Source organism: Ruditapes philippinarum, unplaced genomic scaffold (assembly GCF_026571515.1).
Source record: "Ruditapes philippinarum isolate M1 unplaced genomic scaffold, ASM2657151v2 ctg2119_1_1_1_1, whole genome shotgun sequence".
NCBI classification, from domain to species: domain Eukaryota; kingdom Metazoa; phylum Mollusca; class Bivalvia; order Venerida; family Veneridae; genus Ruditapes; species Ruditapes philippinarum.
In genome coordinates this window covers 34281-61185 of record NW_026864748.1, presented here as the reverse complement: position 1 = coordinate 61185, position 26905 = coordinate 34281, and the positions used below count along the sequence as shown (strand labels likewise).

Genomic DNA, 26905 nt, shown 5'->3' with positions numbered 1-26905 from the left:
GACAGTTATTGCCATGGAAAAGACAATTTTTAATGACAAAATTGACATCTGCATCTAACACAGCTACCTAAACTCTTCATAAAAAATTCCTAAAAGAAATTTGTTAGCCTACTGCTGTTAAAGCTACAACCACCCAACAATTTGAAATTTATGAGTAGAACCGTAAGTGTTATATTATACATGTAATAATAAAATTTCTTTCTTTTTAACAATAAAAAACATCAGATCTAAAAATAGCTCTTTCAAGCAGACATACCTTTCATGATCTGTTGAAGTTCCATCTTAAGTGTGATCACCTCTCGAACACTCGACTCATCAAGCTGGTTCCGCTTGATCCGGTGCAAGGTAAGGCTACCCTTTGTAACTGCGGCTACATCATCATCCTCAAGAAATATCACCTGGTTGGTATGTTCAATTATTGCACTGCACGTAACATAAAAAAAATGTGTCTGAATAGATGTGTTTTTTTTATTTTTTTATTTTTTTTTTATTTACGTAGTTGAATCTATTATTTTTTATAAGACAATTTAGATTGACTGTAATACAGGTCAACATATGTTCAAGAAAGATATAAAAAGATAAAATAAAAAATAAACATCCATAATACCTTAAGCTATTTCAATGAATGATATTTAAATACATGTATATCAATATAAAGAACATCTGTTCGCAATTTTTATATAATTATTTGTAGTTCATAAAGGTTTTTATGCAACTGACAATTTTCAACATATTTTTTCCACTTATAAGAGCAAAATATTTAGGTAGATTTCAAGAGGTTGAATTTTCTACTCCAATGCATAATAAAGCTGACGATAGGGGAAAAGGGGTCCGCCTTAAGACACATAAGTTTCCTCCAATAGTGACGCTGAGATACAGTTTTATTACAATGTTATTGCAGCTTTAACAAACAAAAGTACAATGGTGTCCCCCAACCTTCATCCAATTTTCTAAAATACAAATTGCCATCTAATCAGTCTGTGTTAATTGCTCCATTTTACTTTTCAATTTAAGTAAAAATATCATTCCTTCAATGTTTTTTTTCAAAGTACTGACTTAATTTAGACTTGTATTTCAAATACTATTTCCTTAATGATTAAATTGATTGGTAACAATTTATACATATAGAATAACTTAACAAACATTGGATACCAATATAGTGATAGAATACCAGTATTCCATTTATGTTGCATGTAATGTAATCAACAATATAACCTTGTTTATACATTCACAACAATATCTCCATTTATCTGATTGTTATTTTATGGAATATGTGATTTACAGAATGTTAAAGCACACATCAAATGATAAACAGACTTTCCCAAAGTAAAAAAAAAAGGTGCAGACATGTTCAGACATTGCAGAATGATTTTATTTTTTAAATATCTGCACATACAGAAGGTGCACATCTGGTTTCAAGACAATCTCTAAATATCATTTTGTCTTCACATTGAACTTTCACTTAGAAATAAGATCATGCAGCTATAAAAAGGAAAATTCAGAATCAAAAGAAAAAAGTTAAAAAAATTATATATACAAACAATGAATAAAAAGATGCAAATTTAAGGCAAAGGAAACAAACAGGGAAAAAGAAAACCATTCTGAGGAAAAGAAAACAAAAGTAGGAAAAACAGGGAACTACCAGGGAAAAAACATGCAAATGGGAGAAAATGAAACTATTAAAATGGGAGAAATGGAAACATAATTAATAGCGTATTGGTGAATAACACAAATTGGGGAAAAAGAAAAGAAATTGAGAAAGAATTAAACAGATAGGGTAAAGAGGAAGCAAAAGAAGTACTGGTACCAAGAAACTGACTGGTACCAAGAAACTGTGTCCACAGGACTCAGTTTCTCCCCTACATTCCACTGTTCTGTTTTACAGACTGTCAGCAGGAAGCCTGTCAGATAAGGGAAAACCATAAACGACCCTACCCCAAGTAATGGGGGCGTAAAAAGTAAACAAATAAATCATAGTAAGTAGACACTATAATTACCTGGCATCGGATGCAAAGAAATACTCGACCTCCTTTTCTGGCCCGACAGTATGATATTCAGTTTCCGAGAAAGATCTTTGAGCTGTTGGCGCCGTCATGAACCCACGGTTATCTGGTGGTTATTAAAGAAAATAACAACTATAACAACAAAATATACCACACATATCAAAGCAATCCTGTTTCCTTTTTCAATATCATTTAGATGACCAAAAATTGATAAAATATTTATCACTTAATAAAACAAGAGGGCCATGATGGCCCTGAGGTCGCTCACCTGTATATAGGCCCCCCAACCCCCACCCCCCCCCCCCCCCCCCCCCCCCCCAACGTTGCAGAGCCAATTTAACCCAAGGGCTTTTATTTGCACAAACTTGGTAGACACCCATAAGAAGATGTTTCATGCTAAACATTTAAGCTCTAGCTCATTGGGCTTTTTAAAAGAAGATTTTTTTAAAGTTTTTACTATACACATATAGTTAAAAACAATGACACCCCTGGGGCCGGGCCAGTTTTGACCCCAGGGCTTTTATTTGAACAAACTTTGTAGACACTTACTAGAAAATGTTTCATGCTTAATATCTAAACTCTAGCTATTTGGGTTTTTTCAAAGAAGATTTAAAGTTTTTGCTAAACACATATAAAGAAAATCAATGACCCCCGGGGCGGGGCCAATTTTGACCCCTGGGCTTGTATTTGAACAAACTTGGTAGACACCTATTAGAACATGTTTCATGCTAAATATCTTAGCCATAGCTCTTTGAGTTCATTAAAAGAAGATTTTTTAAGTTTTTACTATATGCATATAGGGAAAATCAATGACCCCCCGGGGCGGGGCCAATTTTCACCCCAGGGCTTTTATTTGAACAAACTTGGTAGACACCCATTAGAACATGTTTCATGCTAAATATCTTAGCTCTAGCTCTTTGGGTTCTTTAAAAGAAGATTTTTTAAGTTTTTACTATATGCATATAGGGAAAATCAATGACCCCCGGGGGCGGGGCCAATTTTGACCCCAGGGCTTTTATTTGAACAAACTTGGTAGACACACGCTAGAAGATGTTTCATGCTTAATATCTTAGCTCTAGCTCTTTGGGTTCTTTAAAAGAAGATTTTTTAAGTTTTTACTATATGCATATAGGGAAAATCAATGACCCCCTGGGGCGGGGCCAATTTTGACCCCAGGGCTTTTATTTGAACAAACTTGGTAGACACTCACTAGAAGATGTTTCATGCCAAATATCTAAGCTCTAGCTCTTTGAGTTCTTTAAAAGAAGATTTTTTAAGTTTTTACTATATGCATATAGGGAAAATCAATGACCCCGGGGCGGGGCCAATTTTCACCCCAGGGCTTTTATTTGAACAAACTTGGTAGACACCCATTAGAACATGTTTCATGCTAAATATCTTAGCTCTAGCTTTTGGGTTCTTTAAAAGAAGATTTTTTAAGTTTTTACTACATGCATATAAGGAAAATCAATGACCCCCCGGGGCGGGGCCAATTTTTGACCCCAGGGCTTTTATTTGAACAAACTTGGTAGACACTCACTAGAAGATGTTTCATGCCAAATATCTAAGCTCTAGCTCTTTGAGTTCTTTAAAAAGAAGATTTTTTAAGTTTTTACTATATGCATATAGGGAAAATCAATGACCCCCGGGGCGGGGCCAATTTTCACCCCAGGGCTTTTATTTGAACAAACTTGGTAGACACCCATTAGAACATGTTTCATGCTAAATATCTTAGCTCTAGCTCTTTGGGTTCTTTTAAAAGAAGATTTTTTAAGTTTTTACTATATGCATATAGGGAAAATCAATGACCCCCCGGGGCGGGGCCAATTTTGACCCCAGGGCTTTTATTTGAACAAACTTGGTAGACACTCACTAGAAGATGTTTCATGCCAAATATCTAAGCTCTAGCTCTTATGGTTTTTTAAAAGAAGATATTTAAAGTTTTTTCTTTCGGTTGCCATGGCAACCAGAGTTTTGCATGGAATTAAATTCTTTGAACAATTTTTAAAGGTGACCACCAAAGGAACATTCCTGTGAAGTTTGGATGAAATTGGCTTAGTGGTTTATGAGGAGATGTCATTTAAAGTAAAAGTTTACGGACGGACGGACGGACGGACGACGGACGGACGACGGACGGACGGACGCCGGACGAAAAGCGATCACAAAAGCTCACCCTGTCACTTTGTGACAGGTGAGCTAATAAACATTTATGATTTTTATTTTTTTTTCGCAAACAGAAAACGAAACATTGAGTGACACAAACAAGAATTTGACTAAAAACAAAGGAAAACATATACATATAACTAGCAACTAAAATCTGTTTCACAGCTCACAAAAAATAAATTTTCAGTAACAACATGATATTGTATAAATCATGATAATCTTTGTCATGTTTATGAAATAAGTAAACATGAAAGTAAGAGTTAATGAATCTGTTAAGCTATTTTTAAACAAGCCTCATTGACAATATATGAAGATCATATTTAAAAAAGCTTCCTAAAAACGTAAGCCACTTTATGTACAGAGTTCTACCGTTAAGACATTTTTATGGTTCTACACATGTCGAAACGTGTACTGATTAAATTTATAACTGTAAGATAATATAGAATGTTAAATTAACCAATCAAATATAAGAAAATGAAAAAAAAAACTTACGAAGATGTTAAAACTAGTTTACTTGGTATATGAAAAAATAATAATTTACAAGTTTGACAAATATTTATTTAAAAAAAATAGATTTATAGGAGAAATGATTAATATCTTTTTTTTTGAAAATGAAGTCTTTAATACTAATGTCTTGATATTTCATCTACGTGTCTGTTGTAGCATTGGGCAAGAATATTTTTTCAAGAATTTTACAGGCAACATTAGGGTATATCATTTTTATATATACATGCATGATCTTATATTATATTCCTGGTTATACTGTAACATACTGCATCAGTCAATTTTTATCATACTCCCAACCCCCTTTCCGGAGATAGCAAGGTCATTGACTTCCTGATTATCAAACCCTTTGTAAAGACCTCGATCCACTGTCAGGACAGTCAGGATAGCAAAATCCATTGCTAAATTCATCAGTACTGCTAGTTGAACACATTGCTGGACAAATCCAGGGTAATTCACTGGCTCATTACCTTATATCCATCCACAGCCAGGATTGGGGGTTGGGGGTAGGGGTGGGATAGGGGGTTGGGGATGGATGAGGTTTTAATTGACTGATGTATCAGTATATCAATGAGACAGACAGACAGACAGACAGACAGACAGACAGACACATCTGTGAGGTTTAAAAAAAATCTGTTGCCCATAACTGATGTTAAAACTGTTTACAGGCCCAAATTTTACACCTTTCTCATTTTGTCACCTTAGTGCAGTAAGGAAATAAGTTCTTTTAAGTTTAATAGGAGTTAATCAGTTATTGCACTAAGGTAACAAATTTTGATTGTAATTCTCAAATCTTACCCAGTAACTAAAATGTCCACTTATATAACACTTGTACTTAATTTAAAGGAGCTCCACTGAGGTCAAAAGGCCTAAAACATAACACTTGAGCCGCATCATGACAAAACCAACATAGTGCGTTTGCCACCAGCATGGATCCAGACCAACCTGTGCATCCGCGCAGTCTGATCAGGATCCATGCTATTAGCTATCAGTTCTTCTACTTGTAATAGGGTTGGTAAGCGAACAGCATGGATCCTGATCAGACTGTGGGGATGCGCAGGCTGGTCTGGATCCATGCTGGTCGCAAACCCATTATGTTGGTTTTGTCATGGCACGGCTCATTTTAATTTCTTTCATAGATCAGCTAGAGCACTTATACAGAATGATATACAAAAGATAATTTAGAAATATACTGAAAATGAATTGCAAATCATATTTTTGAACAATTCTTGACACGATTTTGGCAGAAAGCTTGGCAACGTTTTTCAATTTTGGGTATTTTATATAATCAAAAAACTTATTATGATGAAACAGAGTAGGCGTATGATCTGAAATTTTGCACACAATTTATTTGTCTAGACTTACATCAAATCGAACATTAATCTCGAAAATTTTTATTTCAAGTCCCTTCAGGTCAAAAAACCTCAGTGGAGTCCCTTTAAACCATAAATAACACATGACCTGCCTGAAATGTTTGTTCTTAGACCAGGTTATTCTTCTACATTAGCACTCTTATAAATTGATATATCATATTTACTTTAAAAACTGCACCCATTCATTAACAGTATTTGTATTTACTATATTCCTTAAGATCTGCATGAAAAAAGGTTTAGCTTTCTGAAATTTCAGTATATGAATTTTGATTTAAAAAGTAACTTTATATACCAAGGGAGACAACTTAATACAATTCGTCCTATATATTTTATTTAACCAGAGTTATCCTTCCTGATACATGTAGCATAAGTCTGGTTGCAAATACACATGGTTGCAAATAAAATAGTTAAAATTATGAAATAATTGTATTATTATTATTATTATTATTATTATTATTATTATTATTATTATTACAGGATTAAAGACATTTATTTCCCCAGACCATAAAATTGTTTAGCTTTAAAAATTATGAATAAAAATGTAACTTCAAACTATCTGAGAACAGTTTAAGAGTTTTATTGGATATTTGAATGTTTGAAGACATTGAGTAAATAAACGTGTAATTTAACTATAATCTTAATAACTGTTATTCACATTTCCATTACAACAAACAACCTATCATGATTGCATGAATTTCGTTCCCTAGACATTTCAAATTTTAATCAAATCCCTACCAAGAGGTGCTGCGAGCTTGACCTTATTTTAGAACAAATACGGTAACACATCTTCTTATCTAGAAGTAATGGGATTTTCAAGTACCATAAACAACAATATCAATTCAAGAAGATATCCTTCTAAAGCTGGAAACTTCAATATATTTGTCTTTCTTGTACTTTAACAGTATTTCCCTTTGTTATATGGTGCCATTGTAAACGGTTTATCCCTCTCGCCCACTACAAGATTAAAACAAAGCTTTATGAGAATGCACCCTTAACCTTAAATTTCAACTCGAACCAGACACCAGTGTTTTTGTACATTTCATTAATTTTTTTTTTTCAATTAAATTCTGCAAGCTTGTGTCTTATATCTATATTGAACTTCAAGCCGTATAGTTATATATATCATTCACAAAACCAACCAGATTCTTTATCCAATGCTTACGGTATAAGCTTTATTTAAAAAAAGAAATAAATACAGTGTACAGATTCAATATTTCACCGTATTTTTATTTAACCATATTTTTTTAAAATGTAAAGAAAGTTTAATTTTAAGTTTTAAGTATGAAGAGGGTGCTTATCACATTTACATTTATTACAAAATCTACATTATTTTATTAATAGTAAACATTTTATATGAGATATTGCAGATGTCTAGCCAAAGTCTTTAAAGCTTTCCATATCAAGGCAATGCAGAAAAAATTGCTGACAGATCACTTTTTGTTAGAGATATTTTAAAATGGTTACTCTGCTTTTGGTATTGAAAAGAAGATAATAAATGTTATATCAATAGATGTTTACAAATGTATACTAAATTAAGAAATATCATAAATAAATATTCATAAAAGTTAAATATTAAGGATAGGGTGTGTCACAGCATTTAAATAAAATCTAAAAAAATTACGAAAATTAATAAAAAAATAAAATTCTAATTTCCACAGCCAAATATTATTATTTATTATTAATAAAGAATTAAACAAGAAAATGTCAGATCTAATGTGATTGTAATGAAAGTGTGGAGACAAAGATATACTCAAAACCTAAATTTAGAAGAACTGATAATTGGTGCCGTGTCAGGACAAAACCAACATAATGGGTTTGCGACCAGCATGGATCCAGACCAGCCTGCGCAGCCTGCCAGTCTGATCAGGATCCATGCTGTTCGCTATCAGTTTCTCTACTTGTTATAGGGTTTGTAAGCGAACAGCGCAGGCTGGTCTGGATCCATGCTGGTAGCGAACCCATTATGTTGGTTTTGTCGTGACGCGGCTCAATATTGGTGCTGCAAATATGTGCCTAGAAGTTACTCAAGAGAGAAAGTTTTCCAAAAAATTTTGTTTTGACATCACCATTTTATGCAAAGCAGGAGATGCAAGCAAAACAGTTATAAAGCACAGTATTGCAATCTGCCACATAAAGAACAGCCAGTTGCAGTATGCAAGAAGTCTCTTTATAGGACATTGGCAAAGTACTAATACATTAATATATTCAAATTTTTTGCATTCCTTTTTTTATACAGTGAAAAAGTAACAATAGGAAGGAAACAATGAAAAAAAAACAGTTCCTTTTATGTCCTTAAAATAAAACATAATGAAACAAATATTTTTTAAAGAAATAAAATTGAATATTGACATTAATTTTTCAAGAATAAATTTTACCTTAAAAAAAACTATTCATTTATTTTTACAAACTACATCAAATTTACTAAACCCCAGCAAAATGCATTGATATTCACATTAAAGTAGTCCTATTCATTTTAAATGAAACACAGTAAATAAACAACACTGGAAACATTTAAATGCAATTTACCAAATTAACCTTTGCATCATATAATATTCCAAAGATTCGTAACTCAGAGTAAAGACTGATACTCTTTTAACTACTAGTAATATACTCTTCAAATATCATAAACCGAATTTTAGTAATGTCATTTTGTGCTGCTAAAATACACATTTATTGTGAGATACTATTTATATAGTTTTACAAAAACCATGATATATAATAAAGTCCCATAAATGATTTTAGCACGCAGGTCCCCTAAGCTATATATGTAAAACCCCTTAAATACGGCATTTGTGTACGTAGCCAATGATAGTGTTGTACTTTGCGAATGTCAAGAATATATCACACATTAATGTCACCAATACCTTCGTTCTGATTAAAGTCTTTCGTTCCTAGAGTCAAACAAGGATTTTTATGCTCATTACATAGTACAAACAGCATGGTACATACATCATTAGTACATACTTTATAGTACATACTTCATAGTACACATACCTGTAGTACATACTTAATTAGTACATACCCTGTGATAAATGTACACTTAACTGTACACATTTTACCAGTATATACTTCATAGTACATATGTACATACATTATTAGCACTTGCTCCATAAGTACATACTTTGTAGTACATAATCTCACTAGTGTACACAATCATGCACTACATACATCACAAGTTTAGACCAAACCAGTATGTACTTAATAAGTATATACTACATAGTACACAGAAATTGTACATTCAATACAGTACAAACATATAAATTATAGCCACAGAGTTATTAAATAAAGAACACAATGTCATACAATTAGACCAATAATAAAAAGGTATGTAATTAAAAGGTTTAGTGTCACAGAAAATCATTCCAAACAGAATAGCATGACAGAAATAGGATAGTTACAATCTGATGAAATGTGAAAAAAACACTAAAAATTTGTAAAACAAAAACAAAGTAGAACTATTTGTATGATTTGGGTCTACTATTTTTATATAAATGTACAATATTTGTAAATCAACAAGGATTATTCTACATGGTATAGGGCTAATAATCGTGTATACATGTTGTCCTTATTACAAGTTGCTAGGAAACGCTATTTCCATAATCATGTATTTTCATCTAATTCATTTGACTGAACTAATATTAAAATCTACAACCGAAATTTTATTATAGCAATATCAACACTAAAAATAGAAACATAAAAAAATAGAAGAATTAATTTATATACATGCAGTTACTAATCATGCAGCCATCCTGTTTTTGTCTAAATTATCTACAAATTACAATATAATACTCTTTTATACCAATACAATAAACAGAATTACTCTCTCGACTCCCACTGGTAGCATGGTCTTAAAAATATAAAAAGAAAACCAAGCAATGAGCAAAGCATTAAATTGAAAATCATGGCATTTTATGTCAAGCTCCCGCTCTTAATTTTTTGGGCAAAATCTGAACAACCCATCAATCTACTCTGCTCAAATTCAACATCCAATACCCTCTTTCTTCTCCGTGCAAGACATGCAGTCTTAGATAAAACAAGTTGTTATACATGTATTTAATACAATGGAAATAATTTATCTATTGGATACTTAGAGTACTGTCAAATTATTTCAAAATATTCTAGGGATAATTTTACACATATATTGCACAAACAAAGACAATGAAAATATCCACAGGTCATTTTTGAAACTGGGAGAGAGTGTGGGGTCCTTTTTACGGTTTCATTCCAATTTTAGGGGACACAACTCATATATGAAAATGAAACCATTTTAAGAACCATGATAACATAGTACATATATGCATACATACAGTTCATGAACCAATATCTGTTGGTGACTATTTCTGTCTTAAAGTACCCTGCTGATTTTATTTGTTTGTTTTGTTTGGTTTTACAGTGCACCAACACAATTTATGTCATAAGGAGCCAAAACTTGGCTAACCTCAGGTGTTACAAACTCATTAAAGTAACACCAGGGGTCAAAACCACCTCACCCGCTGGTGCTAAGAGATGCATAGATTCCCGAGATTTGAACCCATTAAGTCGCCCCTTACAATCACAGAGGGATAAATGGTGGCTGCCAGTCTGATGTCTCAATCCCTAAAGGCAACTCCTCAGCCTCAAGGAGCTACTGATTTAATAAAGGCAATAAGTATCAAAATACTGACAACTTACAGCCAAAAGACAGGTCACTAAAGTGTACCTTTATTGTTACTCTTTTCTAAAACACTTAATTTGACTGTAAAAGGCAGATAATAGCAAGGGTTGACATTCTGTTACACAGAAATTGTCTATATCAAATACTGGTCCACATGGTCACCTTAGTGCTATTGAATTATACAAGGAGTTAACCTGTTATGGCACTAAGGTGACAACTTCTTCTTTAGAACAATTATTTTGTCAATGTTAAAATGTTTACATGATAGAAATTCAATTTTCAAAGGTAGAATTTACACAGAAATACAGTGAAGTTACTTAAGGTACTCATTCCTCTGTTAGCATAATGTAGCTTCTAAATTATTTAGTTCTTTTTATGACATATACTGATGAACAGTTCAGTATGGATTCCGAATTTCTGAAAAATAATTTAATCAAAAACAGTGTTTCTAAATACTCAATAAAATGTTAAACACATGTAGCATCATCATTCACAGATCTTGAAACAAATTTATTGAATTTCTTTGGCCTAATGCAGGAAAGAGTACCTTTAAAAATGAAACAAGAAATCTGTGTAATGAAAAAAAGAAGAATGAAAAAGAGTCAAGTATTGTACATAAATGTTTAAATAACATGAGATAGCCCCCTGAACTATGCTAAGATATTTCATATATTTCATAATTATAATGGGTGTTATAAAAGAAAAATAAAGATATTGAACTGCATTACAGTAGTGTAACATTTGTGTGTGATTATTGCTATGTAAATACAGTGATGAACTTATTCTGATATGTGGAAACTACCGATATATAATCAATCCACCATTGCTAGATACGCATTAGAAAAATGTCACCATTGCTAGAAAGCATTAGAAAAATGTAACCAATTCCAATTATATCAAGAGGTCATTCTTTATTGGTAATTTGTATAAAATATGGCCTAAAAAATGGCCTTGAATCTTCATAAGATTTTCTGCCATGTAAATTTGCTTTAAATTGGCAAAAAGGATTTTAATTTTTACAATTGCCTTTAATTTGTTTCAGGGCAAGGCTATTGCTATTTGTATTGTTAACTATTTGTATTCATGAACTAAACAAGGACCTAGACCTTCTTGTTCTGAAAGTCAAGGCATGCCTTTAAGGTTGACAGTATATAATGCATTATAATGCATACAATCCAAAACCATTCAGTGAGATGTGGGGGATGCTTGATGTGTAGGTGTGTCTGACATACAAACATTTAAAGCTGCAATAGTCAGTATTTTTTTTGTATTTTTTTTTGACAAATTTTATCAAGCTGAGCAGAATGTGCACAAAGAGACACAATGTTTCCCAAGATCACTTTATATACATTCAATTATTTTGAGTACATCGTCTCAAGCAAATAAGAAAGAGAACGAGTCCTAATAATTTTAAGAAACAGATTCATTTCTGAACAAAATGTATATAGCCACTTTCAATGCTTTTTATATCTAGGGTGATGTCCATAACTTATGTGCATGTACTAAACACTGTCAAATGAAATAGTTCTTTAAGTGACCTATCTTGTAATGAGCATTATCAAAACTTGAAAGATAGTGCAACATTTCCCCAAATTTTTTATTTTTTCTTATTTGAAAAGCACACAATAAACAAACAGTATATCTAAGCCCATCTTCAACAAGTAAAGCTCTGAATTTCAGTACCGCTTCATATATACCATATTCCAATTCTTTTCCGAGAAGCTTTGTTTTTTTTTAATATGTAAATAAAAACAGGAATGGCCAACAGATAACTGTTCAATATTTTCAATTATACCAAGGTGTTCAGGTAGAATTGCATATCGAAGTGACTACTAAGTGTTCAGAAAAAAAAGGTATAGCTCCTTTTGAAGAATAGATGAGTGTGTTCAGGAATTACCTTTCTGTTGATGATCTGAACAACAAAATAACAATGTAACATGATGGTTATCTATTAATATCAACATTTCCAAGACTGAGAATGTGACAATTAGCATTAATTAGTAAATTTTCACCCGCTATCTGTTGTCATCTGTGTAGAGCCAGGACAGTCAACACGTATATGCAGTCTGAACTGGCTATATAAGTTGGCAACTCAATTTTTGTCATTAAATATTTTAACATTTTTTAATCCCTTAAACTTGTTAGGAACAGTTCCAAAATCAAACAACGAACATTTCAGACCCCGATCAGACTGTACAAATGTGAAGTCTAATTTCATTCTACAACAAGAGCACCGCATGCGATGTTAACGCTCGTCTGTTAAAAATTCTAAGTTAAAAAGGGACATAACTCCAAAAATAATACTTCCAGATTTATGCCCCTTGTCTAACAAATGTGTCTTGTCATGATAAGCATGTATGATTAGTTTCATATTGATAACTTTTTAAGTGTTTGAATAATGGGCTACATTAAAGTTTTTTGCACAAAAACGACAACAACGCCATAGCGAACATAATAGCTCGACTTTTACTTTGAAACAGATGAGCTAAAAATGATTCATAATTGCAATTACTGCTGCCAATGCTTCCACTTGTGTTACCCTTTTGATGTAATTGTCACATTCTAATGTCCAAACATATATAATATAACACAGGTTGGGAATACTGGAATATTAGTATGTACTTTTTTTTCCTTCAAAGGTGATAAAAATACTGCAGTTTTCCAAACTGATTGAAAACAAACCTTGCTTGATTTGTGATGATTAAGCAAAATAAAAACAAAAACTAAAATTAAGAATTTGTCCCTTGATGCATAATCATAAAAAGACCATATAAACGAAAAGAAAAATATCCAAATCAGTCACAAATCATTTTAGGCTTCATTTTGACAATTCAGTTATATAGTATAATTAAAAGTAGTTACCTTTACTGTAAAACACTGGTATATGGTCTGTTGACAGCTTGCTTTTTGTTTTTACACCAATCACCAATGGGCTTCCACGTCTTATTAATTATAGAAAAATGAAAATGTCATATGGAACACTGTTATGTTAAGTAAAATAACAATTCATTATCATTTTACAAACATTTTCATACATATTTTTTGAAAAGAAAATTTAGACCACAATTCTGGTGTATTGCATACTACACATCTATTTCATTGACATCGTTTTTATTGACTTCATGCCATACTGACATAATTTCCTGGTTATTGTTATTATTTATTTATGTACTATGAAGAAGGCTATTCAGCCAAAACGTTGGTATATTAAAGGAAATTTACAAAAATTACAGTTGACTACTAATTTTTTACTATTTATACTTGAATATAACATTGCAACAACAATTATATCATTATTCCTGGTAACCTTTGGCGAGGAAAATTTCAGGCATAAATAATGTTATATAAACCTAGTTCCTATACATGTATGATAAAATTTGATACAACTAAATAATATGACTTCATGCTTTTCTCTATATATAATTATATTATATTGGCGATGAACATTTATATGTTTTTGCCAAAATAAAATATTGAATTGAATTGAATTAAATTGGAAAATCAAGAAAAAGTTTCTACTGAACATATTCTGTTGTATCATTTTTGTGTATAATAAACATTCAGAAAATATAGTAAGATATGTACAAGTATGTTATGAAATATAAAATTTACCTTGTTGCCACACATTCCCCGGGAAAATGTGAGCTCATGAAGGCGAGGGCGAAGGCTCCTTCCTGTAATATATACACACCAATATTACTGTTTAAATCACAATATCAATGCACAGAGTATATCAAATTTCACATTACCCTTCAATTATTGTCTATTCAATGAAAAAAAAATGCATGACAATTGTACTCGGGGAAAAAAAATCGGCCACTAATTTTTGCAAGCAAGGATAGATAGATTGAGAGCTAACAATGTCTCAACCATTGCTTCTCTGTATAATATTAGTATTTGCAGTGTAGCATAATCCTTTAGGAATTTCAGTTTTTCCTTCAAAATTTCAGTTTTTCCTTCAAAATTTCAGTTTTTCCTTCAGAAATTTCAGTTTTCTTTCAGAAATAAATAACAATCAATTTTTTTTTCAAAAATAATTCCAACAAACATTTCCAATTAAAGATAATAATACAATGTTGCATATTTTAAGTGTAACAGTATCATATGTTTTTGATTATTGTTACAAACTAAAAATACTGCTTCAAAAGGAAGATGGATTGAGATAATGTTTTGTAGTTTGCAGGCCAAACAAAACCAGATTGTTTCTAAATTCATTTAAAATGATTGTATACATCTGAATTTATTCGTCTAATTTTACTTAAGAATAACACTTGTAATTTTCATAGCAATATAATTTCAAATATTTAAATGTTGTTTTACCACAGATCTATAAAATAAAACATCCATGTATATAAACAATTTCCCTCAGAATAACCCAATAACACCAAACTCTTACAATTTTTTCTATCTATGCCTTAAAAGCACTTTTATTTCGATTTAAATGAAAATTTCACACATTATGAGTGAAAAAATAAGTCTTACTCCCTCAGGTTTATTGACATTTTTTTTTCCCTTTTGGTGACCATAATTATATTATTTTCCAAATGAGTGGTCAAACTAAATTCTATTACGATACCTATTCAAAATTGGGAAAAAAATTGTTTTACAATCTAAACAACTTATGATAATCAGATTCAAATTGACCTTATACATGAGGGTAATAACCTTTTTATTGGATGGTAAAAGTTTTATTAATGTACTAAAGATTGAGACACTTTGCTGTGATATCAAATTTTACTGTATACTTATAACATATAACAAATTTACAACTATCTTCTGGTCAAATGAAGATTCATCATTCAAAAATAGTTTGAAAATGAAATGAAAGAAAATAAACAGTTGAAATAGAATATTGCTTTTTTGACTGTCATACTTTGAACCATTTCAGGTTTTTATATAAGCTGAAGAAAGTATATTCACAAAAAGTACTTCTACAATTATAAAATAAACAATAAACAACCTCATCGCATATATACAAACATCTTTTTATAAAAGATGTTGCACAACTTTGCATAACAAGATGTAAGGAAAATCACTAATAAATATTGTATTCCTTTTAAATACACTTTGATTCAAAAACAAAAATCATAGCAATTCTTTTGTTTTATTATGCATATATTTATTAGTATCATAAGTACACTGAACTTTGTTCCATATTATAAAATAAAGCAGACCTGAGACAATCACTATGGCCATTTCAAAGTTCTAGTGGCCGAGTGGTTACCAAGTCAGAATGATTATCAAAGGGTTGCTGACTGTGTGGGTTCAAAACTCGTCAGGGGCAAGTCATTGTTTCCTTGAGCAAGAAACTTTACACTCAGTGCTTAGTACTGGTTGGTCAATAAGCTTATAATATATCCCTTTAAAAATGAACTCATACTCATGCTTATACCTCTAATCTAACAGAAATGTATCTTGAATTTAGTTCATGAATACTTGACATAAACATAGTATGTATAGTAAGAAAGCAAGAACAAGTCGATATGATATGTATAGTTTAATTTAGATATTTATTTTTGTTACCATTTATTTGAAATTTGTTAGATACTGATTACGGAGAGTTTTCAGTAAAGCTTTACAAGCTTCCTACTCAATCCGTAAATTTTATTTTATGTACTTTATTATGTAAATGTGTGAATTATAAATAAAATATTGTTTAAACTAAGCTTATAGTTTCGTACATAAACTAAAACAAATTATATATCAACTGACTTACTAAGGAAAGAACATTAACTTTATAACATCTTTACTATAAAATAAAGATACCATCTGCGTGTACTAACCAGTTGTTGTATAACTATTTCGACAACCTGTCTGAATGTCCCATCATGGACATATGTGTCGTACACATGCTTAGCCAACTTTGCAATAACCTCTGTGTCCGTTTCAGATTCAAACACAAAACCTTTGTTTTCCTGTAAGTAAAATTAGAAATATTTATTATTCAGTAATATTGTATATGTTTATTACATTGATTTTAATTGGACAATCATCTTATAAATGACAGAAGAAATTTTATGATTTTTTATAATTAAGATTTAAGAATAAAATTCTTTCAATTGTGCCCAGTAGTTTATGTAATTAAATGAACATCATTCTCTTCATACTGGTCCTTATACATTTAACATGACAATATCTTAATACAAATGTAACTACATTAACTAGAAATCAAAACTGTCACAATTTTTGGTGATTTACAATGTTTATGCTCAGAAGAACTTGGTCTAAATATTTCAATTTTGGCCCAAATTTATAATGTTTATTCTAATGAAAATTTGTATATTCAAGATAGCGTAACCATTTGTATATTATATATATACTTTTTATATATCATTTACTATGTCATTGTACTTTTTTTTATTTATTTCTTTTGATATCTTTACTATGTCACTGTACTGTACTCTCTAAAGATGATACTTTTAACTCCTGCTTGCTTTTAATTCTACTTTTGGTGTTAAATTCCCAATTGTACATCAATATGTAATTCAAGAGTCTTATACCACCATGCTAAAAACTACTATATATATCAATGTTATATCATTCTGTGCTGAGTTGCAATAGACGCATTGGTAAAGTTGATAGATCGAAATTAAAATATATGAAAGGATTTAAATGGTGATGATGATAGATCAAAATTAAAATTTATGAAAAGATTTAAAATAAGTGTTTGTCTTTATATAAGAAAAATGCTCTGTTAAAAAATATTCAATGTGAATTAAAATCGAGATGAAAGTACACCACATAAATAATGCTTAAATGATATTTCTCATAAATATAATTACACTAAAGTATATAATACAATATGCACTTATATAAAGTACTGGTACACTTGTTAAATTAAACATATTGAATTTCAAGGTTATTACTGTGATTACAGTAACCTGGCCTTTTTTATGGGGATATATTTCACAGATTCTCTATTGAAATGTCATCAAAAGATACAATGTTTGCTTTTGTCGAAATGATATGAGAGCAAAAAAAATCCTTCTTTTCCTTAAATAAATATGATAATTACTAAAAAAGTAAATGGTTTTCATATTGTTGACTGAATTTATACAAACTATTGATTAATGTCATACTAGTCCCTTTTAAAGATATAAGTGAATGTATGCTATTTGTTACTTAAATAGAGATAAGTCTTGATTTGGTTGGTTGTTTTTTGGGGGGTTTTTTTAAGGTCTTGCACTGCTATATTTCTGCTCAACTTTGATAGTTTGAAATGTTAAACTAGAATGTGTATCAAATCAGGTGTATGCCACCAGTACAGAGACAGGTCACTCACCTCATAAGAGCAGTTTAATTCTACACCAGATTTAATTTTTTGATGCTGAAACCCCTTAACCCTCTTACCACCCTAAATATCTTGAATGGACTTGTCCATCTGTCAATCTGGACAAAATCATCATTTTAGGGGAAAATACAAACTAAGTACTGAATATAAAGCAAACGGTACAGTGCAGACCTGACTGTGCCAGCCTATCTTAATCTGCACTGGTTTGACTGGTAGATTTATTCTCTGCCAGCACTGAGGCTTATATTCCAAGGACGGCAACAGCAACGCCGAGGCAACTGTAAATATACCTCCTTTTTTTATCTTTTTTAAAAAAAAAGTCAAGCTATTAGTCAGGTTAAAATCATAATGGACTGTTCCAAAATTTATGTCTGGGCATTTCCTTTATGCAGATTGAGCAATGGAAGAGCTAAAACCCTAAACTGTGACATAGTATATACTCACCAAAAGGGATTTAATGTCCTTGTAGTTGGTAATGATACCATTGTGAACCACCAAGAACTCTGAAAATACAAAACAATACATGTAGGTAAACTTAAATTACAGTTCCTGACAAGTGACTGTGCCTTTCACAAAATATGTGCCCTTAGCCATTGTTCTGGTTGCTTATGGGCAACTTCCCTGTTTTTCAATAAAATCATGCACAAAACATGATGTGATTAAACTGATTTAATTTATATTAGGTTCATAAGATTACTTACTGAATAATACACTACTTGTTTTGTGATTTTATACTACATACTTGTGTAGTGATTTTACACTACTTGTGTAGTGTTGTTGAAAGTAGTGTTGTTCATTAGATACTACATTTTTGGAACCCACATTCAGTATTTACTACATTTAATTACCGATACTGGTATACAGTAAATAGCCTGGGTTACCGAGGATTCAGAAAAATTATTTCCAGTCCCATCATGTCAAAAAACCTCAGTGGAGTCAGTCCCTTTAAATCAATGAAGACATATGTTTATTAAGACGTCATAACTTAAAAAAATATTCACTGTATTATTGGTTTTGATATAGCCTCAACAATGAAAATAAAGATTTTCTCTGAAACCTGTTACCTTTAGGGTATCTCTACATATTGATAATTGTACTGGAAAGGTCAATATAACATCTATATTACATAGAACATCTGCATGTAACACCAAACTGTAAAACCCTGTAATCAGTGACATCACATTATCTATAATGTCCTTTTTCCCTATTGATCAACACTGGGATGTAACAAATCTGTGTATGCATGTAAATGTTTACTGTTCTTGCATTGAATTATCATGTATGTTCAAAACTCAGGTCTGCAAACAATTCAAGGTTGCACCCAGACACACAACCTGAGTCCTCCTTCTCAAACAACTTCTTAACACACAGCTAATCTATTACATCATTAATCCATTATCACTGGTCAACTCTTGTTTTAGAAATTCAAGGCCCACAAAAGTAAAAGTAAACTCAAATCTGAGTGTATTTAATCAATAACTCAAGATGACCTCCCTATACCAGCAAGCATTACTTTCATATACCATTGCACTATTGCATGTTGTTTTATTAGACAATTAAAACAGGCGTCAAGATACAACATGCGACATAGTGCCAACAGTAAAGAGATAATATACAATATTTTTTTTAAATGTTAAGTAAAGTTATTTAATGATACTAGATTTTTTAGTTTCTTGAAATGTTTTAAGAAACCAAAATTTCTCTTGTCGATTAAATTCCTCTACTATTATAAATACTGTAAAGTAATGTCATCAAGTGCATTACAGTACAATCACTATTACTTGATCTATAAGGTCATTGAAATACCATGCACAGTGTAATACCATAGTAAAACACCATAGTGGGGAAATTAGTTTGGAAAAACCCAAATTTTCAGAGTTCCGGATAACATCTATTTAATTCTATCATATCTTAAGGTAGATCCAGCACTCTTAGCTTTTCTACTGGTCATTAAAATATTACTGTTTAGTGATGTTTATTCTCCCACATGTTTAAACAAGTATATATAAGTATAAATTGTTAAATCTCCCACACGTTTAAACAAGTATATATAAGTAATAACAGTATATCTGTGACATTAAAACAAATCTTGTTTGATATTACTAGTATGCATTCTTCAATGTCACCAGTGCAACACTATTCTCTAAATATCAAAATCATAGAAAGAATACATTTTAACCTTGACCCTGTTAAATTATTAAATAATGTAATGGATGGTTTTAATATTAGAAAACCTCTATAATGAAATTTTAAAACTGAGTAACAAAACAGACTGTTGGCCTTGGCATTAAAGCTGCATGCCTCCAGATGAGCAAAACTATTTTAATAAAATCAAACTTGAGAAAAATGTACTAAGATTTTAGGAAAAGTAAAAATATTCAAGATTCAAGTAATAATTTACATGTTATGTGCGATTAATGACTGATTTTCCAGTATTTATTACTATATTTCTACTGCGTTACTTATGCAGTAAGGGCTATTTGTGCATATTTTGTCCTCTTTTAATTTGTTGTAAGTTGTAAGTGCCATTGATAATGTATAATATGCTTCCTTTTGGTTATTTCACTAAATAATTTTTTTTATACACATTTAAGTCTCACTATAGCTTCTAGCATGTAGAGTGTTACAAAATTGAAGTCAATGTGTTTTCTGATTGTTACATAAAAATATAAAATGAGCCGCGTCATGACAAAACCAACATAGTGCGTTTGCGACCAGCATGGATACAGACCAGCCTGTGCATCCGCGCAGTCTGATCAGGATCCATGCTGTTCGCTATCACTTTCTCTACCCATTATGTTGGTTTTGTCATGGCATGGCTCAAATATTGTAAGTGATTAATTTAACAAGAGGGCCATGATGGCCCTGAGGTCGCTCACCTGTATATAGCCCCCCCCCCCCCCGGGCCAATTTTTACCCAAGGGCTTTTATTTGTTTATTTGAACAGACTTGGTAGACACCCATAAGAAGATGTTTCATGCAAAACATCTAAGTTCTAGCTCATTGGGTTTTTTAAAAGAAGATTTTTTAAGTTTTTACTATACACATATAGTTAAAAACAATGACACCCCTCGGGCAGGGCCAGTTTTGACCCCTGGGCTTTTATTTGAACAAACTTTGTAGATATTTACTTAAAGATGTTTCATGCTTAATATCTAAACTCTAGCTATTTGGGTTTTTTCAAAGAAGATTTTTAAGTTTTTGCTATACACATATAAGGAAAATCAATGACCCCCAGGGCGGGGCCAGTTTTGACCCCAGGGCTTTTATTTGAACATACTTGGTAGACACCCATTAGAACATGTCTCATGCTAAATATCTTAGCTCTAGCTCTTTGGGTTCTTTAAAAGAAGATTTTTTAAGTTTTTACTATATGCATATAGGGAAAATCAATGACCCCCTGGGGCGGGGCCAATTTTGACCCCAGGGCTTTTATTTGAACAAACTTGGTAGACATTCACTAGAAGATGTTTCATGCCAAATATCTAAGCTCTAGCTCTTACGGTTCTTTAAAAGAAGATTTTTTAAGTTTTTACTATATGCATATAGGGAAAATCAATGACCCCCTGGGGCTGGGCCAATTTTGGCCCCAGGGCTTTTATTTGAACAAACTTGGTAGACATTCACTAGAAGATGTTTCATGCCAAATATCTTAGCTCTAGCTCTTTGGGTTCTTTAAAAGAAGATTTTTTAAGTTTTTAATTTATGCATATAGGGAAAATCAATGACCCCCTGGGGCGGGGCCAATTTGGACCCCAGGGCTTTTATTTGAACAAACTTGGTAGACATTCACTAAAGGTGTTTCATGCCAAATATCTAAGCTCTAGCTCTTACAGTTCTTTAAAGAAGATTTTTTAAGTTTTTACTATATGCATATAGGAAAAATCAATGACCCCCTGGGGCCGACCCAATTTTGACCCCAGGGCTTTTATTTGAACAAACTTGGTAGACATTCACTAGAAGATGTTTTATGCCAAATATCTAAGCTCTAGCTCTTACGGTTCTTTAAAAGAAGATTTTTTAAGTTTTTACTATATGCATATAGGGAAAATCAATGACCCCCCAGGGCGGGGCCAATTTTGACCCCAGGGCTTTTATTTGAACATACTTGGTAGACATTCACTAGAAGATGTTTCATGCCAAATATCTAAGCTCTAGCTCTTACAGTTCTTTAAAAGAAGATTTTTTAAGTTTTTACTATATGCATATAGGGAAAATCAATGACCCCCCGGGGCGGGGCCAATTTTGACCCCAGGGCTTTTATTTGAACAAACTTGGTAGACACTCACTAGAAGATGTTTCATGCCAAATATCTAAGCTCTAGCTCTAAGGGTTGTTTAAAAGAAGATATTTAAAGACTTTTCTTTCGGTTGCCATGGCAACCAGGTGAGCTAAAAAAAAAAAATGCATAATCAAGAGAAAAAAAACAAGCATTTTAGTTTGTCTATAATTACAAAAGTAAACAATAACACTAAATCATCATAACTTCCTTATTGAAAAAAGTTACATAATTTATTGATAAAAAAAGTATAATATCATTTATTATAATATGGGCCGATGTCAAAAAATAAATAATAAAGGTGCAGTGCATGTGCTTACAGACCAATCACATAAATTATCAACATTTTATCTTTTTCAAGACATAAATATAACAAACTTTTTTTAAATTTGGGAAAAAAAATCTCAATATGATTTTAATAGTGATGTTCTTCTGTATACAGTGAAATCTGACAAACAACCAAGCTGGCTGACTTTACCCTAGAAACGTAAGAAAAATACAATTTACAAGGCCTTAATTAAATTCCTATAAAATGGTATTAACCCTTAATATGCTAAAAATTTCTTACATAAACTTGCCCAGCTTCCATTTTGGGACTGTCCATTATCAATTTTAGGGATATCTAGATGAAAATTTAAAAGGATTTGTAAGAATGCCAGGCTTTTTACTGGAGGCAAAGGCTGATCACCCCTATAATTTCAGTAGAGTAAAATTTAATAAAGGTAAAGAAAAAACAGGTTTTACTATAACTGATCAAACAGCTATTGACCAAGCAATGATATACTGTCAGATAACAAATAAGGGACTGTTTGAATAACTGCACGTAAAACATTAGCATATCTAATTGTCTCATCACAGCTGTCAAACTAGATGTGTTTAATTAAACAGCAGCTGAACTTTTCCAATGTCTCCCTGCCACATACATGTATATGCATAAAATTTTATAATTCTTTTGTGACATTTTTCAGTTACTAATGATGTATACAAAATAAATGAAAAATATCTGAACATTACAAATACAGTCATGTAATACAAAATACGTGTCACTATTGATAATTCAATACATTTTCTGATTAAAGTTTCTTGCCATCGCATGATACATGATATCGTAAAACAGAAATAGGTGTAATGAATTATATATGACATTGATTTGAAAAAAAAGGAAGCAATGAACTTAACAGAGTGGATTACAGTTATTTATTTGTTTTGTTGGGTTTTAAGTGACACTATTAACAATGCTATATTGGTAGAGAAAGCCCTCAGGTGCCCCATTCCCGCATGTTTCAAGTACTAAGTGTAAGAGAAGAAGCACTAGAGCAGTTTGTTTATCTTTTACAAAAAATTCAATGCATGTTCAAGGTTTCATTTTTATCTGAAGCAACAGATGTGCTTTCTAAAAAGAACTGATTTAGCAAGGGGTCAAGGGGATTGTTTTAATCTACAGGCTAAAAATACAACTGATTTTTAACGCATTTTAACTGATAATATTAAAATAATTTAATATTTAACATAAATCTGGTATATAAAAGTAACACCCTGTATTTATGTTTATTTTTCACTGTAGTGACTTCGAATTTATTGGTATTTAAGTGTGCAACACCCTGTGTTAATGTTGACATTTTTACCCCTATCTCTTACCATTATTTTCATCGGATCTCTGTGGGTGACAGTTCAACTCACTAGGTTCACCGTGAGTGGCCCATCTTGTGTGCGCTATACCACAGTGTATATCATATGCTTTTGTGCCAGATATACCATTCTCTTCTGAAAATACATATCAAAATCATCCGTAAAAGTTTAAAAACAAAAAAAAATAATTTCAAAATGATGTTTAATAGTATGTTCACTCTTCCATTGTACTCCCCCCCCCCCCCCCCACCCAACACACCCACCACCTAAAACAAACTAAAAACCAACATCCTCCAAGGAAAAGGCTAAAAGCATAATCTTTAAAGAAAATGTGAGTTATGAAATAATTTAAAACATGCCAATGTTATAATAACACAATAGAAATCGAACAAGAAAATTTTGAATGTGACTATAAATTCATACTGAAATGGGGCAATAAAGATATGAATATATTGTAACTCTACCAACAGATTAAAAATTTTTTACTAAAAATTACAAAAATATCATTTTCTGTAAAGCCATTAAAATGCACACATTAACAAAATTATTGTAATTTTTAAAAAAAATTAATTCTTTTGTTAAGATTTGTAAACACTGTTGTAAATATTTTGGTATGCTATCAATTTACAAAGTTACTTTACAATATAAACTATTAATATAACATTAGCTTATATATCTATAACGGAAGATCGTTGCATATCAATAATTTCTTTTATTCAAGAGTGTAATTTGATCCAATCAGTCGAGCCATGCACAATCTAATCAAAAGAAAAACACACAAGCTATTTTTTTTTCTTTACAATTTTTTTTAACAAATATCTCGGGTACAAAAAATCGAGGAACTTCCTGGTCGTAGATAAAGGCAAAGTGCATGACAATTGGCAATCAGGCCTGAGGGGGATTTCTTTCCGCCAAGTTTTATGTTTGTTAAATTGAATATAATGCAAACAGGAACTGCCAGGGTGCTTTGTAAGCAAATATATGTAAATATCATAAAGTATTTAATTATGATATACGTCATTGAACAGTTGAAATTTGAAGTGTATTCTCCAATGACATTACTATTTTTGTCATAAAAGACCTTGTTATTTTCTTTTTTTTTTGCCTATTACATTTACATATTTGTTTTATAATGTCTTCCTGGTTAACAACTATAAAAGAAAAAAAATTGGGTGCAGCCCAAAATAAAAAAAATCCCAAAGTCATGCCATTAATCATAAATAATATATCAAACTTCCTACATTGACAACTTAAAAAAATATCAAAGCAATGGTACAGACGGATACGGTAAGTAGCCTCAGATTAAAGAAGTCTGACTTAATCAAATGCAAGGCATCTTTTGATGCTAATCATTCTAAAAGTTCAGTAACAGAATGTAAGAATCCAGCTTTTACTGGTGAAAGGAGCATTTATTAGTCAGGTGACCCTCTGTCCATTATAGCAGCCAAGTGAGTAGAACGGCAGTTGAACATTGAACTTCTATAAGCTGACAGGATTCTTAGATTCCTAACATCAAATGATATAATGTCCCTGGCCAGATACAAACTCACAGTGGTGATGGGCATAAGTGACATCATAATTATTTCTTCTTAAATCATTTTTTCTCCAAAATAATATACCAACACATCAAAAGATAGTGCAACCAATGCAGACCATTCTGTCTGATCATGGTCAGACAAAACACATTAAAGCTTCGCATGCTATAAAAATAATAAACAGTAATTTTCTCATATTACATTAATTACTCTGTCAAAATGGAGAGACTGTGAATGATCTGAAATTTTTGGACAAAAGTTATTGGTTAAGACTTATATTAATGTTACATAATAGTTGGGAAAAAACATTTCATTTCCCATCATGTAAAAAAACCTCAGTGGAGTCCTTTTAAGGTAAAATAACACCACACCTTATTGAGATTTTTTTTTTTTATATATCATTCTATATAATTTGTTAAAGAAAATATAGCACCTGTCTTTTCTAAAATGCAGGTATACTATATAGCTTAAAAATGTTAACTATTAGCTTTAATTTTATTAGTATATAAGACAGTATCTTTAAAGCACTTTATCAGCTGAAAAAGGTGTTTTCAATCTTTTTCTTCTAATGTATCAGCTAATTCATTTAAATGTTATTATTTAAACATATTTACAGATAAAGCAGTCAGAAATGAAGTTTTTTTTTATTGCTCTGTATTATACACCCATGTGATAATATTACAATTAAGTGTACATAATTATGTTGTTTGAAAGATAAATCAAGTGGTAAATACAGTTCTCGCCCATCTCTTTTTGTTCATCCTTGTGATATAATTCTTTGCATCCGAACTCCAAACAGTGATTTTATTAGGCTTCTATCGATCCTGGGGATATTTCAAACCAAACTCATCAACAAATAAATTCTGCCGTACCTGAACTAAATTGTGCCTGATTTGTTTCCATTCTTATTTTCATTTTTATTTTTATTAATATGCCAAATGTCTAAATGTAGATCATCAACAGTTATTTTATTGCATATTAATTTTACAAACTACACTAATCTATGTTCAATAGGGATAAACGTGTGTCTTGTTACAATATAAATTAGTTTCTATAATCAAAATGCTGAAAAATTTGAAAATAAGCAGGCAGACATACATATAGCCTTAACCTTTTAACCTGCGGAAATTTAAAGTGGTTAGCCTTTGCCACTAGAATTGAGCCAGGCTCATATAGTCTGACCTGACTTTAACTAGGTAGCTCAATCTTAAATTTTAGTTAAACTTAAAATGCATTGCTCTAAATTCCAAACATGGCAACTCCGCCATTACACAAACTCAGCAGGTTCCAGTTTTTTTTTCAGACTGCACATTTGGATCAGTAAGCTGACCTGAGCCCTTAGAGATACCCATCTTACAGGCAAGTCATGCGTGTCACTGGCATTTACGTTTAATTTATTCAATTTTTTATCTTTGAATTGTTTTAAGATACAAAAATTTTTTTTTTCCATTATGAATAATTTTAGTCAGACCTT

The 26905-nt window shown here is 31.4% G+C and overlaps 1 protein-coding gene across 9 annotated transcripts in view; it reads right to left on the bottom strand.

Annotated features, from left to right (window-relative positions):
* The window catches only part of LOC132726701 (glutamine--fructose-6-phosphate aminotransferase [isomerizing] 2-like), a 68685-nt gene that overhangs the window by 24438 nt on the left and 17342 nt on the right, over nt 1-26905 (bottom strand). For 4 of the 9 annotated variants that reach the window (XM_060712056.1, XM_060712051.1, XM_060712052.1 and 1 more), the window contains exons 4-11: nt 23906-24031; nt 18433-18491; nt 16481-16612; nt 14310-14371; nt 13560-13639; nt 9843-9890; nt 1998-2109; nt 257-423 (exon numbers count right to left, since the gene is read on the bottom strand). In XM_060712056.1, coding sequence (XP_060568039.1) covers nt 257-423; nt 1998-2109; nt 9843-9890; nt 13560-13639; nt 14310-14371; nt 16481-16612; nt 18433-18491; nt 23906-24031 — 786 coding nt within the window. Of the gene's footprint in view, nt 1-256; nt 424-1997; nt 2110-8907; nt 8935-9842; nt 9891-12594; nt 12610-13559; nt 13640-14309; nt 14372-16480; nt 16613-18432; nt 18492-23905; nt 24032-26905 lie in introns of all 9 variants that reach the window. The other 5 variants (XM_060712053.1, XM_060712055.1, XM_060712057.1 and 2 more) reach the window with 5 other exon arrangements.